This window comes from Mya arenaria, chromosome 5 (assembly GCF_026914265.1).
Source record: "Mya arenaria isolate MELC-2E11 chromosome 5, ASM2691426v1".
Classification (NCBI taxonomy): Eukaryota; Metazoa; Mollusca; class Bivalvia; order Myida; family Myidae; genus Mya; species Mya arenaria.
This window is the reverse complement of record NC_069126.1, coordinates 35,735,252-35,751,354: the sequence shown is the minus strand read 5'-3', so window position 1 is coordinate 35,751,354 and position 16,103 is coordinate 35,735,252. Positions and strand designations below refer to the sequence as shown.

At 35.9% G+C, this 16,103-nt stretch overlaps 1 protein-coding gene across 1 annotated transcript in view; it reads right to left on the bottom strand.

The window, feature by feature from the left end:
- LOC128236213 (fibrocystin-L-like) overlaps window positions 1-16,103 on the bottom strand; it is a 60,268-nt gene that overhangs the window by 16,388 nt on the left and 27,777 nt on the right. The window contains 14 exon segments of the mRNA XM_052951098.1: window positions 163-268; window positions 1,064-1,191; window positions 2,005-2,175; window positions 3,204-3,452; window positions 3,697-3,954; window positions 5,789-6,052; window positions 6,398-6,566; window positions 7,184-8,679; window positions 8,947-9,112; window positions 9,548-9,750; window positions 10,125-10,334; window positions 11,353-11,518; window positions 11,684-11,760; window positions 11,763-11,830. Of these exon segments, the coding sequence (XP_052807058.1) occupies window positions 163-268; window positions 1,064-1,191; window positions 2,005-2,175; window positions 3,204-3,452; window positions 3,697-3,954; window positions 5,789-6,052; window positions 6,398-6,566; window positions 7,184-8,679; window positions 8,947-9,112; window positions 9,548-9,750; window positions 10,125-10,334; window positions 11,353-11,518; window positions 11,684-11,760; window positions 11,763-11,830 (3,731 nt within the window).

Below are 16,103 nucleotides of genomic sequence, written 5' to 3'. Positions count from 1 at the left end.
AACAGTTAATTAAATAAAATATTTTTTTGCCAAATAGGACAGTAAATTATTAAAAAATGACTTCATTCAACCATTTAAAATATGATTTCTGTGAGAAAAGAAGGAGAGTATGAAATCCAATCAAAAAGTCATTTAATAAGCACAAACAAATAAAACATGCACCATTGCCAACAGTTCCGAACACCACATTGTTGGAAACCTCCAGACTTCCAATACCGAAGGCTCCAACAGCCGTGTTGAAACCATTATGGAAGGAACATCTGGTCACCTGACACATGAAACAAAGGAAAGTACATTACAAAACATGCACGTTGTGAAAATATGTTAAATTTGATCAAGACTATATAAAGGCACATTTAAACAAAACCACCGTAAATGCTAACACTTGTCCGTTCTTTTAAGTCAAAAAAGGGACATAACTGTAACCTGAATAATTTTCTAAAATTTATCCCCCCTGCTCATTTTATATATGCATTTTTTCACAACACGCTAAGAAATAAAGCAAATTTAGTTTAGAAATTACAAAATGAAACAACAAAGTCTGCGTCTTTTCTTTTGAATAAAACTTGTATTTTTACATATTCATATTAGCGTTCATTTCATGTTTATATGTAGGCATATCTTTTATTTATCACCACTGCCATGTATAATGTCTTTTATTTGTCCTAGTATATGTTATGGACGTAAAAATAAACATGTTTTGAGTTGAGTTAAAAACTCAACAACAAATAAAGCCAAAGATAAACAAATGTGTGTATGTCAATGGTTGCTTATATCTGAAGTTTCATGGATATTTTAAGCAATGGCTTTGGTTAAGTTTTTGCCCAAAACGTTGCTGACAACATCAAGACAATACTTTGATAAACTTTTGAATAATTTTTATCTCCAAACAAAAGTTAAACATCTATAAATTTAAGTCATCATACATTAATGATTTGATAATTTTAATGATTTATAATAAAAAAATTCTTTCTTGGCTTTCAAAACAGAAATCAACTCAAAATCAAAATGACACCAAATATCTCTGCAAAAACTTTTATCCTCCATTCGCAGGGAGTCTCACCTTGGAAGGTTTTACATTAGAGACAGTTCCCGTTGCGACAAATGACACTGAGAATCTCGGGTCGTATTCCTCAGTCCAGCCTTCCTGGCCCGTGTGGTAAAACTCCACATTTGACAGGCGAGCATAACCTGCATTGATAGTTCCCTATTATTCCATGTATTTCAATTTTACATTATTATTATTATTATTATTATTATAGCAGTTTAAACATATATTTTTTTTAATTTTACTAAATTCTGTTTTTAAAACACGTACAGGGTCAACGTGTGTATACCACGTGATGAATTGCGTCATAAATGCTACGTCGGAAAGCAACCTTTTGCTTCGAATGAACACTTTAAACCTAAAATAACTTCATTATTTCTTCACCATTTTAAGTGAAACATAGCACAGTCTACGCCACTTACGGGCCCGCGTCTTCGGTCTTTTACCAGAGTTTAATTGCCAGTCTAGTTGCTTAAAACACTTTGGCAAATCTTTCACAAAACAGCTGTCTGACGGAGCACTGTCAAAATATTATTTTGATAAACATGTATGTCGAAGTGTTTGTTTCATTTAAAATGGTGTTGTAGAAGAAAAGTTATTTTTGTTTCATGTCTTCATTTTAAGCAAAATGTTGCCTTCCGACGTAGCATATATGACATAATTTATCACATGATATACACACACTGAGGGTGAGTGCTCTAATGGTAAAGATGTCCACCTCTCAAGCAAGAGATTGTAGCTTCAAACCTTATAACACCACCTAGCCTCCGATAAAGGCCACTAGTACTGGTTTCTTAGTGACTCAGAGAGAGTACACGAGTGTACTAGTAAATCATATCAGTTTATAACTCAAAGTTAACAAAGACATTACAATTAAATAAGAATAAAATAAAACACATACACATCACATAACTTACACATAAACATACGAACATTTAAACAAAAGGGCTCCTTACCTGTGTATGTTTGACTCTGGTGTGTAATAAGCCCGACCAGAACACGAGCCCCGAAAGACTCTGTGTACAGCTCTGAGTAGTCCTCACCGACAACCCGGATATTGTGGGAAAGCAATCCCACCCCAGCAGCCAGGTTCAGTTGCTGACCAGTGGTCAGTGTTTCCTCATAGGCTGGAGAAAGAAAAACAGGCGTATAGGTGCATAGGTCATTGAATGGTCAACTTATCATCGCATATACAAATAGGAGATATTATATGAGTGGTTATTCAGTATGGAATTTATCAAATGAGCTTCCTAAATTAATAAAAAACTTGCCAACTAAAAATAAAAAATGAAGTTGTACCACTAATAAACTTCCAAAGGAATTTTATGATTGGGAACTTTTCTGATGCCCTGTATCACATGGCATGGGTGAGTCTAGACATATTTGTTGAGACTGCTTAGCACAGATGCATGTTAATATACTTAAGGAGACTTGATATAAAAAAGCGTCCTCCTGTGATAAATCCCAAATTCAAAGTACCTTTCAAAAAACTATGTTTTGATTCATAAGTAAATTTTGTAAAACTTAAATAAACATCAGTGGGTTAAAAGCAGCTCTCAACACATAGCAAAAGCATGGTAAGGATCAGAATGTGACAGTAGTGGGATATGGATTTTTTCAGATTTATTTTCGCCGTTGGATATGGACAAAGAAAAAAGAATAAGCATATGATAATCTATTTTTATCTTGAGCTGCACTCTCACAGATATACCGTGTTTACAACTTGTTTATTTTTTTGTCTTGGAAAGAGCAAATTTTTGAAAAAATAGCTGCGAACCAATGATAAAAGATTGCTGACAAAAGATCTGATCGCAGATTTTCATATTTCCTTTCGAAAATTAATGTTATTATAATAGCTTAAACCGTTATTGACAGTTTAAGAAAAATGCATAAAACATCAATTTTTGAACTTAAATATAAAAACCTGTGATCTAATTTTTTGTCAGCAGTCTTATATGACTATGGTTTCAATGCATTTTCCCAAAATTTGCTCGTTCCAAGACAAAAAAATATAAAAGTTGTCAAAACGTTCAATCTGTGAGAGTGCAGCTTTATTTACTAATTTGATGATGTACAGTACATAGCTTTATAGTACATACTTATTCAACACTGTTCTTTTAATTATGACTTCCACTTTTCTTATTTTTTCACTTACCAACATGTCTGTATCTCACAGTATCATTGAGAGTCAAAGTGAGGCCGTCATCCGACACGGCCGTTATCCGGAAAGACTCTGTTTCCCAGGCGTTAAAAGTGGTCGTTCCCAGCACAATATCGTTGCCAGCCGTCCAGTTTACTGACTGGGCAAGCGTCAGAGAGGATGACCCTGGCATTACTGTGGTTGCGAGCTGCGTCCAGGTGAGACCTACGTCCTTACCAAACAGGTCCAGCCCTCCAAATACACCTGGATTCATACATATTTGTTTAATTGACAAAATAAACAAATATATATATATGTCAACTAAACAATAAAAAAACCATTTGCACCAAATCTGATCGATCACAGCTCATCATTGTGTTATCTTGCATATCATTTAACTAAGCGTGATTTAAATCAAGACCCGGAATTAATTTAAGAGAAGTAAATTTGTTACACTGATTGGTGAGTCAAATGTTCTGGGTGAATAGTATATCAACAAAATGAATACCGATAGCTTTAGATCCAAGTACTGGTCCGTCCCCGGGAGTGAAGTAGGAGGAGTCGTGATTTCCACGGAGGGTAATAGTCACGAGACCCAAGAAGGGATCCTCTGGCCAACCAATTATCAATCGACCTCCACGAATCACGATATAATCAGCCTCAAGGTTGTACACGGCTTCTGCCAAGTTGTTGAACTCCAGTACTCCTTCGATAATCAATGTGCCTAGTTGAATGTCTGCTGTGTTGTTTACAACAACCCATGAGCCTGAAAAAATATTATTTTCTGTGAGAAGCAGGACTGTTTCTCATAACAAGAGGCCCAAAAGGGCCTATGCTCTACTGGCATGGCTTTTGTGGTCATATCAATCTACAGCATGTATGTATGGGTAAAAGGCAACAGACATATAGTTTATGTTTTGTGTTTGGGTTACCTGAAAACGTAGCACGTTCAACATCTGAGCCCAGAAAGTATTGTAAGCAGATTAGTTGCATGAACTATTTTAATATGTGCCAAGTAAAAGTCATCTGACAAAAAAAAATGCTTTCAAAACTGTACTCATAGTAAAAATTTCTGTAGTTTTAAAAGTTAAAAAAAGTTGGTCAAAAGGTCAAAGTCAAGGGCATCCTAGGACAACATTGATCAATTTGAACAAACATTCACAATCAATTGTGCTGAGATGGATGCACGAACACACAAAAAGGTTTGAAAACCTTTCCAGATTTATGTTTACCAAACCTGTGAACCCTGGGTGTGGCCAGTAATGACACCAGGTGCATAACTTAAACATTCACAACCAATTTTGTTAAGATGAATGCGCAAACTACAAATCTTAAAGCTAAAAAATGGCCTTTGGGCTTTCAACAAGAACAAGGCAGAGTAATTCACAAAATCAACTGCAGAAGCAAAAAGCAAATTGTCTCTCAAAATCCTAGACTTGCAAATTGTCTCCCTTAACTCTAGACTTGAATTTACATGTACATGTAAACTTGGCTAAAAATAGAATTCGCTCATGCAGACCTGGCTAAAAATAGAAAGCATTTTTTTAAAACTTTCATGGCCCATAATCTAGGCATTTATGGGCGGATCTGGCTGGTTTTCGAAAGGAACCGAGCTCTAATGGATATCTAGATACTGTACAAGTTTCATCAAGATACAATCAAAACTGAAGACTGTATCGTGTTCACAACAAATTGTTTACAGACGCACGACCACATTTGGCCAGTAGAGCTAAAAATTATCAAAATTTGTACTTTTAATTTTTCATGTTTTTTTTTTTAAAAACAAATTCCTTTCTTTTAAATTGAAATTTCAACATCCTAATTGGAACACATCTGTGAACTTATATTTCAATGACTTTAAAAAAAATGCTGTCATTGAAACTAATTACACCTTGATTAAATTAAATGCAAGCATTATTTCAAACACAATAAACCGAAACAAAACCATAAACGACAATATTTTGTTTCTTCTCCATTGATTACGGTATTTAAGCACCTCCTGTAAAATCCTGAACAAATTACAATATTTCCTAGTCATGTTTTTAAATAGGGTCTATAACATTGCTTGCTTTGATTTTTGGCAATACTTAAAAAAAAGTAGTTGTTTGGGAATCGAGAATTTGGCCCACTTTCAGCCACATTTTAAGAAGAGGAAAACATTGCTTAGCATACACAACATTTTTCTGAGACTTCCTAGGTTTTTTGCTCAGAAAACCAAGGGATTTACAAAATGTAGCATTCAAACAAGGGGATGTGATTGACCTCCATTAAGCACTCCAGAACTGTATTTTCTTTGCTGTCTTTTACTGTTAAAGCATTTTCTTTATACTTATTATTAAAAAAAATGCTTAAAATCAGTTAAGATAAGTTCAGACTAACAGAGATAATGGAACATCAATAAACATGTTTATTTCTTTATGTCTTTCACCTCCCAACAACTTAGTCAGATGAAACTATTTGTTTTTCTTTTTATAGATACTTTTTTAATATCAGGATATTCAGCCCCCGTAGGTGGGCCGGGAATTGAGCAAAACTTTAGGGGTCTCTTAGACCCCTCCAGCCAAGGGATATGGCATGAATGACTGCCCAGACATGCTTACCTGAGGCAATCAGCACGTTATCCATGCTCTGAGGAACACCAGTGATTCCTCCAACATTAGTAACGTAATCATCGTCTGTGACATTCCACATAGTTGCATCATTCCAGTAGTCAAAGTCTGCAGGACGGGACGTGGTGGGTGGGATAGTGTCGGGGTCAGGCGGAGGTATACAATCCTCGTAGAAACACTTGTATGCAGTAAAGCCGTATACACGATCAACAGAGTATGTAGACATTCCTCTCTTGGAACGGGTTCGGCCATGAACTGTAATACCAAGTCTTACTTTACAAGATACGCTAATATAGATTGAACACAAATGGAAATACAATGGCAGAATTAAAACAAACTGACTTAAAATGGAAATAATTGTTCTACTATTACAAACATGTTAATGTGGCTTATTTTCAAACGAGACCTTCTCCGAAAATTCACAATAGTCATAAAACGCAGCAGATTAGTCTAGTTATAGGGATGATTGTATTTTTTTTTAACCAATTTAAAAAAGATAGAACACAATATTATTTTTGATATCTGTCTGACAACACGTATATCTTCTATATAAAGTCACATTTTGCTGTATTATTTGTAACTAAGTACATATTTCATCACCTATATATTTGATTTCCTTGTTCACATTATCCCACTCCCAGTCCCCATTCTCGGCTGTGTTCGGGTCAATCGAGCCCTCCGTCATGTTGATGAACGATGCCCCGTTGTCGACAGAAAATCGATCTGGAATGGTCTCCACTGATGCTCTCATAAACAAGTAGTCATCACTCTGCATAAAAATAAAACAAGTAGTCATCACTGCAGAAAAATAAAAAAATTAGTCATCACTCTGCAGAAAAATAAACAAGTAGTCATCACTCTGCAGAAAAATAAACAATTAGTAATCATTCTACAGAAAAATAAACAAGTAGTCATCATTCTACAGAAGTATAAACAAGTAGTCATCATTCTACAGAAGTATAAACAAGTAGTCATCATTCTACAGAAGTATAAACAAGTAGTCATCATTCTGCATAAGTATAAACAAGTAGTCATCATTCTGCAGAAAAATAAACAAGTAGTCATCACTCTGCAGAAAAATAAACAAGTAGTCATCACTCTGCAGAAAAATAAACAAGTAGTCATCACTCTGCAGAAAAATAAACCTTTTTTGAGACTCCATATATGACTATCACAGATCAAGAGACATATGGATTTGCAAATATCTTGATAAAGAATGAATTACCTACAAAAACCATTGATCCACGCCCTTTTTACTTACTCAGTTTGCGAAACCTATCTATGTTAGTTTCTTTTTATCTGAAAATATTCTATAGCTACATTGGCGAAGTATCTAAGATGAATAATCTTAAAGAAAACAAAACAAGAATACAGTAATATACGTACATCAAAATCATAAAACTGGCCAGTGAAGCTGATGTTCTTAAAATGATCTCCATTCTCGAACGAGAACATGTAGGTGGCGCCCTTGAGAAGTGCACACTGCCATCCTGGCTTATGGGACAGACGCTTCTTTGCAAAGGGAACATTGGATGTCCCATATTCATTTGTAATCACGAAGTCTTTCCCCTCAAGTGACGTTGGTACAATATTATTGAACGCAAATCTGTGCCACTTGTACTGAGGGGGACACACGCTAGCATTAATACCGATACTGAACTCTTGAGCAACCTCGCAGTCGCTTGGCAGGGTGCCAGTTGTGGGCAGGATCGTCCAGCCAGGGTCTTTTCCTGTAGTGGTGCCATCCTTGTCCAGAATAATTCCCTCCCATTCCCACGCAAATATGGCTTTGTTGGGCGCATTTATGAACCTAAGCTGCTCGTTGTGGTAAGTGTAACCTCCGCAAAACAAGGAACAGGTACCTGAGATTCTTGTCCATCTGAACGTGGCACATTCTGAGTCCGCAAAGTTGACAAATCTTGTGTTAATAGCTCTAAATCCTCTGCCATATGGGTAGACAAGCCCGCCCTTTGTGCAACCCTGCTCAGAGTCTGGTATGACGGTTGTTTTCCCAACAATTAGACTGTCCTTTATCAGAGGGCTGTCATCTGTCCACAACGGAACATTGTTTATCTTCTTTCCTTCATAACCAGCAAGTTTATTTTGCACGAGCACAAAATCCTTAAACTGCAATGCTCCAACATTGACAGACTCGGCTCCCTTTTCACAGTTCCAAGCAAACAGGCCTTCGAACACGGCTGGTTCCACTTCAGTACCTCCACAGCCACCCTGAAGTGGGAAATAAAATTCAAACACCCAGAGGCCAAACCAACCGAATGAGTGAGCGGTGTTGTTGTAGAACCTCCCCAGTGGAACATTATCAGGGCAAACATCAGGAGTGAAGGAAGGCCCATCAGGGTGGGAATGCATCCTGTACCAGTAGCCGAAATGGGAGCCTCCAGCTGCCGCGTTGTGCTGGATTATGTTGTTAGGGTTTGTCACCCAGAATGAAGCTGGAGTAACATCATCGTTTAGTAAGCTTGAACTCTCGCGAACAAACACAGCCAAGTTGTACTGAATTGTGTTATTGGTCTCAATTCCATCCTCCAAGAAGAATGCTCCACCCATGATGTTATAAATGACAGTCTTCTCGACAAGGGTGTTGTGAGTGCCATGGATGTTGACCGCCCTATTGAATGTCTTGTGGATACCGCATCCTCTGACGTAACTCGTGGACATGTCACCATTCAAGTGGAAATGAATGGGGTATCTGCCAAGCCTAAATGCCTGGCCTGCAAAGGTGACCTCCACATAGGAGATTCTGGCCTGGGCTTCGCGGGTGTCAACAACAGGTGCATGTATAAGGATCATGGCCCCAAACTGGCTGCTGCCGATCTCATCTCCAAATCTGCCCTGGAAACATGTCTGGGTGGCAAACTCACCTGAAAATTGAATCGTCAGTTTTCTAGAAAAAATAATTTCGAATCATTTTGCTTTCCGAATTCTTCAAATGGTGTAAAACCAATGCTTCAAAGACTGGCTTGAATGCAAGCAACAATACATGTTCAGTTAGCATACTTTTTTCGATTACAAAAAAATATGCATCATACATGTAAACTTTCATATGAGATAAATTTTATGTCAAATAACCTAGACAAGATGGTTAAAAGTTAGATAGCCACATATAAAAACAGAAATTTCAAACTGACCAGTGTTAAAACCAGCCTCACAAGCCTCTATCTCGTCTTCCCACTCAGGATTTTCGTTGCCACGGACAACCACATTATGGGTGAGCAGCCCAACCTCTGCACGGAACTCCACCTCTGTACCATCAAATGTCTCTGTTGTCCCAACATGAGTTGCCTCCAGGGACTCCTATGTTTCAACAGAGTGATAGATGATAAAATCACAGACACCTACTTTGATACAGGTACATAAGCATAATTATACAAAGATGAAATATATTTAATAATTGAAGTATATGTAGAAAGGTATGAAGACAATCACCATTCATAAATTGTGCTCCAAAGCCAATATTGCCAGCACTAAAAAAGACATTCCTCAAAACTGGGCTCCATTATTTGGTTCGCAGCAACTGTGTTTAAACATGAGTTTCATTCAAATTAATGTGACAATTTATTGCATGCTAATTTTGTTATCATGATCTGATGAAACAAATAAACTAACATTTTTTGTAAGATATGCCCATCTTTAAAAGTTAATTAAATTAACCAAATGCTAGCTTCGTTATTTTTGAGCCACATTCATTTTAAAAAAAAAAATCCATATTCAATAAATATGCAGATTTACAGTAAGTGTAAGAGTCCTCTTGTCCGATGAAATGGATTCAATTGTTCGTTTCTCATTCTCGCTCTGTGTGTGATGGTGTCCGGTGGTCGCTATGACGATCTCGTCCCCAACGTTCCATTCTACAGGGTCCACTAGGGTGATTGAGTCTGATCCTGCGTTAGCAGTTGAAGCCAGGCGGGTCCATGTCAGGGGTACCTCAATACCTGTAATCAGAAAACAATGAGGAAAAGGGAAACATTACCAGTATTGACTGTTCATGGCAGGCAGGTCAAGGTCAAAGAAACCAATACTGAGCATGACTAAAAGATTCACAAGAATACAAAAAAATGGTTAATTATCAACCTGGTAAACAGGAAAGGTAATTTTACCTTGAATAAATTGCTATCTCTATTGCTGAGAACAATAAATCATAATTTCAAATGAAGATGAAGAGATATTGCCATTTTATAAATGGTAGTTTTCTGCTGAATTTTTTCCACCTTCAATGAATAAAGATCATTTAAAATTCTAGTTAACATTTTATAGACCAATTTAAAACCCTAATTTAAGTCAAACAATCAATATAAAGTCCACTTACCATGCAGATCAAGGGTCCCGTTCCTAACTGCGAGGACCTTGGTGCCGTATATTGGCAGTTCCCTGTCTCTATGGTGACCATGGAGGGTTATAATGGCCTTGTTCTGGAATGGCTCCTCTTTAGTACCAACTTGTAACACTCCGCCATCTGTGATCATAATGATCTTGGACTGCAATTCTATGTCCTTCTCATCAAAGATCAGCTTTCCTCCTGAAGATGAAGTTCAAGAGATCCCATGAACAGAGTTTCTCTATTTCATTAATTTGAAAAAACTTTTCATTCCTGACAGGTTATCGTTACGATAGACCATCAGAAAGAATATTTTGCTTTTTATTAGTATTGCATGGTTTAAATTAACCATCGCCATTTTCATGAATTAATTTTATTTAGTCACTGTCAACAAACATGGTGGCCAATGGTGTACAATTTAATCACTTTTAAATGTGTCCTATAACCCAAACATAGATTTAAAGTGTTTTTTTAGAGTTTTTCACAGATTTTTTTGCCGCGTCTTATAATACCTATCATCTTATAACCAGTAATTTATGATACAATTGAGTTTGTGTACTTTGTTACATGAGAATATATTTATAACAATTTTGTACTAATGTTCGAATCTGAAAAAAGACATAAATTAATGGCCAATTATTTTTTTTCTTTAGTTTGCAATTAGCACTTTAATTTCGTAATCAAGGCACAAGTGCCAATTATAAAAGCTTAATGGTCCAACCGAGGTAAGCCTAATCAGCCCTGTAATGTGTCAACATCACAATGAAAACTAAAGGGACATGCGTATTCAGCCTTATAATTACTCAGTTCGATTAATCACACAAGGACCAAAAACTAAAGTGTTGTAGAGAAAATGTCAACGCTCGTTTTTCTGTTCTTTCTACTCAAACAAGGGGCATAAATAAAAACATTTCACCACGCTATAACTCCTGGATCAAGCTTTAGTCTCTTTTAACAGAATCAAGCTTAGCTCAATATTTTGTTTGGTATTATCTGTGTAATTGTCTCATTTTAAAGAGGTTTGAGACTGTTGAAGGATTTTATTCTAGACTTTAATAATAAACTACTTTTTTGCGATGTAAAGTAAAATAAAAGCAATTAATTTGGTTAAAATGCATTAAGATGCCTACATCTGTTATCCTTGAGATTTTTCCAAAAAATGGGGCCAGCTATAAACCCCACACATACTTATCAGATAAAATTTAAAGCCATATCTGACCTTGTATGAGCAGGAACGATAGTATGGGCGTGTCAGTGTCGAGAAGCAGCGTCATGCCTGCAGGTATGATGATAAACTCCCCCTCCTGTGGTAGCGGACCACCACCCCATGTAAATTCAGAGGACCACACGTCGATGTAGCTGTAGTCTGATGAGCCTGAACTTGCCTTAATATAAATCAATTATGATAATGAATTTACTTTTAGTTGAATGAAATTGAAAGTCCTCAATAAATTTAGGATTTAACATCAATGTAACTTTTTGTTTAAACATTTCAAAACTTGTTCAGAATAATTTTCAAATCTATCAAATCTCAAATCAGTATCACCAACCTCTTCTGCAATCCCATTCCCATCCACCTGGACCTCCACCTTAGCATCAATAGAGCCCATGTGTGGTCCGGACTTGCTGTGTCAACCACTGCACTAACAACACATTCCGATCCATTGATCATCACACTCACAGCACCAACATCTGACCTGCAGTCAAAAATATTATTTTCATTAATTTGAATAAATGTAAACCTTAAACTAGTAATAGTATATCGTAACCTCACATTCTGATTTGTCCATCAGCACACGCATAGCACCAACACCTGATCTTCACCTGATCTACAGTAAGAATTATTATTTCTGTCAATGTTAATATACTTAATAGTCTATCGTAACCTAGCATTCTGATTCATCCATCATCACCCTATATGAAAGGCAGTTAGAAAAGATATTACTTACAATTGTGCATATACCTAGGTCAGGTAATAGCGTATCATTACATCACAGTAATATACAATAAAATAAATGAATTCCAGGGGATATACACCCCGCGGTGGGGACAATGGGATGGGTTGGAATTCCAGGGGATTCCCCCTCCTTCCCCCCGCCGGGGGATATGGCATGTACAGTACTGTTAAGACCAAACTTGACAGTTAGTGCACATCGTGTTCACTATCAGTTCACTTCGTAGTGCACTTCGTAGTGCACTAGGGTAAGACAAGGGAAAGACTAAATGGAGACAAGGGGCTGACCAGATAAGGCTTCTTCAGTCTATAATAAATGCTATCTTTACAGTGAAACTTAGAATGATGTGTTTAGTTTCAACAGATGTTTTAATGTTAACTATTATAGAGATTATAATTATAATCAATTTTGACCTTTCATTTTAACAATATAGAATTATATGATTGATGTTGATTTATAAAATAAATTTGTCAAACATTTAGACATTTAAATGTTTTTGTTTTCTTTATAAATATGCATTGCATTATTTTCATTTTAATTGATAGCTTTAATTATATAACTTTGGTTCTAAATAAAAGGGTTTCATCTTCAAATACTTTTATGACATAACGTTAATGGAGTTCATGAGCCTTTCTTTAAAGTTTCACAAGGTGATAATTACACGTTGTTCGTTATTTGTAATAGTTAATTATCAAAGTTCACGCCTTATATATTGTTCCAAGCTCAAACTGTGAAATTGTTGTGCCATTGTTGATTCATTCAAAGGATATATTAACAAAATTTTCTTCCAACTCTTCTGAAACTTTCAATTTTATGTTTATTCGTGTTTTACAAATGTGTTCGGATTTAAGGTGACAGCCTGACAGCAATCATCATCAAATAAGTACACCGTTATTAATTATTATAGTATATTTTCTACATTGTACCCAGATTTATTAATTGCATTTCTAATTTGATTCACATAATAGATAAACGTATATTTTAGACATTTTGTATTATTGGTTATGCTGCTCCATTATTTAATGAAATACTATCCATTGAAGGCTAATTTAAGCCTTCTTTAAGAGCCCCCCCCCATACTACACAATTCTGTGTATTGATTTTTATCTTTATTTCCTCCTGCTAACTATCAAATCTTAGATCTGTCAGTGTTTGACTTATTGTTTTATTTTGATTACTATTACTTTTTAAATAATCTTAAAAGCACTATTTCGATGCTTTAGAATAAGAATATGAGTAGTATTATTTGTAATATCCCATTAAAATTATTTATATTTTACAACTTAAATGGAATGAAACCCTTTTTACTTTTTTTGTTTATTATTTACTCCCAATCAGTCAAATTAATACATTTGCTATGCATATATGTTTATGCAAGAAGTGGTTGTGTATTAATGAGCTAATGCTATTTTCTACTCTAAATGTTGTCAACTCTAAATGGCCCCAAGCCAATAAACAAATACACAGGAAATTGGCCCCTGCAATGACACTAGTGCCATAAACAAGGGATACACAGCAGACAATTAACATGACAACCATTCCTAAAACTAGGCCTTTGAAGGAAACTCAATATATTTTTCAAGAATTTTGTTTTAGAGAAGAGATGCAAACAAATATGTTTTAAAAAAAGATGGAAAATAGTTAATTTATATTATATTTTGTGTTGCAACTGCATAATAAAATAAAAATACTATTTTTTAAAGTGACACTCTTATTCAAAATCAATACATACACATAAATAACAAACATAAATTTTGACTGATAAACCATTAACTACTTACTAAATAAGGCATTTATAGAAAATATTAACTACTGATAACAAGGTTGTAACCGTGAATTTAACGATTCTAGGACATTTGCCCCCCCGGATGTTTGCCCCCCCGGATGTTTGCCCCCCCTTTGGACCATCGCGGACATTTGCCCCCCCGCCGTTTTCGAGGGGGCGGACATTTGCCCCCCCGCCGTTTTCGAGGGGGCGGACATTTGCCCCCCCCCCCCCCGGTTTTATAAGTTTATACCAAGATATTAAAAATATATTAATATATAAAAAAAATGAACATTTTTTTCTTTAACTATTTGTTCAATTTACGTGCAAACTGCCAACCGATTTACACCAGTTTGTATGTTTGTCACTAATTACATATAAATACAGATTACACCGTTCAGGTCACACATGTGACGATGTAGGCTTAGGTAAGACAACAATGTAAATCCTTTTATAATATTTTTATTTCAAATCAGAAGTCATATAGCACATTTATAGCACTCATATATACAAGTATATACAGCAAAAAATACGTTTCTGTTCTCTGAATGGTATGATAAGTAATTCACTAATCAAGATCAAAATAGCACATTCATTTTAGCACATTCATCATATCATATTACAGGTACATTACAGATGTTCAGTCCTAACGCAGTCGGATGTGACCCCCAATGGCCTGCAGAAACTCTTCGACCGTCTTCTGTCCATTGGATAACTGCTGGCACAGGGTCTTCAACGTCTTCTGGTATCGTACTGTTCCCTTCCTCGCTGGCTTCTTTGAGCACTCCCAGGTGATGGTGGTCTTGCTGCTTTTCTTCTTTGTGTACGTAAAACTATCAAAGCAAAGCTTTGGTGCGCCTCTACTACTCGTAATGAATTCCATGTTGCTTCGTGGAAGTGAATTGTGAGTTGTAATTTGTGATAGGAAATACGTCCATTATATGAGTCCCGTGTTCTTAGTTTGTATTTTGAGCAAAAGTACGTCACATTTTTCTCGTTAATTATCTCTTCTTTGATATCATGCAAACAGAGGTAAATAGCGCGATCGAGATTGCTTTAATTGTTTCTCATTAATTAACTCTTCTTTGATATCATGCAAACAGAGGTAAATAGCGCGATCGAGATTGCTTTAATTGTTTCTCATTAATTAACACTTCTTTGATATCATGCACACATAGGTAATTAGCGCGATCGGGATTGCTTTTATTGTAGTGTTGGATCGCACTTTAATACAAACACATGTTTGGTGTTGATAGTTTGTAAGATTATTAAAGTTATCGCAAATGTCCGCCCCATCGAAAATGGAGGGGGGGCAAATGTCCGCCCCCTCGAACATTGAGGGGGGGCAAATGTCCGCCCCCTCGAAAACGGCGGGGGGGCAAATGTCTGCCATGGTCCAAAAGGGGGGCAAACATCCGGGGGGGCAAATGTCCGGGGGGGGGCAAATGTCCGTTTACCGAATTTAACAGCAGAAAGCGCAAAAAATATTAAATGATTGGTGAATGCTAAAAGATTTACTATACACTACTGTAGTCTACAATAGTCTCATAAGGTAGAGATAGCGTGTTTTATGCTCATTTCTTTCAAATTAAATTCGGTACCCTTATAAGAACCATCGTTTTGACATTTATTCATCCTTTTTGGAATATTAAAACAATATTATTAATTTTGGTATATCTTATTCTGCATCTTAAATGACACTTTTCATCATTTGTTAATCAAATTATTAAGACTGGAGATATTTAATATTTACCATGCATATCATGTATTTTAACATCAAATAGCAAGTTTAATATGAAATAATATTCATTGTAATGCCTGGTTAATGGTTGAATGCATAGGATAATTTCATCTTTTGCCATTTTGAATGTTATCACAGCAGGGTTCCTGATACTCCCTGTGTATTGTTTATTGGCTCCGACCTATTGGGGCTAACACTGTTACAATGGGTAATCTCATTACAAAAGTATGAATAAGCATTTTATCATTTTGCTGATATTCAATTAATTTTAATGCCTGGTTAGTTGGCCATTTGGTAGGACAATTCCCTTTGTGCTATTTTTATAGAAAAAGATAAATAGATACATTCAGTATCAAACGCTAAAACTAGGCTTTAAAGATGTTTATTTATGGAAAGTTAATAAAATAAATCGTGAATATAGTTACGTAAAAAAAATCAGAAAAAATAGCTTGAGCTACTATTTTTAAATTATTCTAATTAAGGCAAGATCTTTTTTCAACCGCATGCAT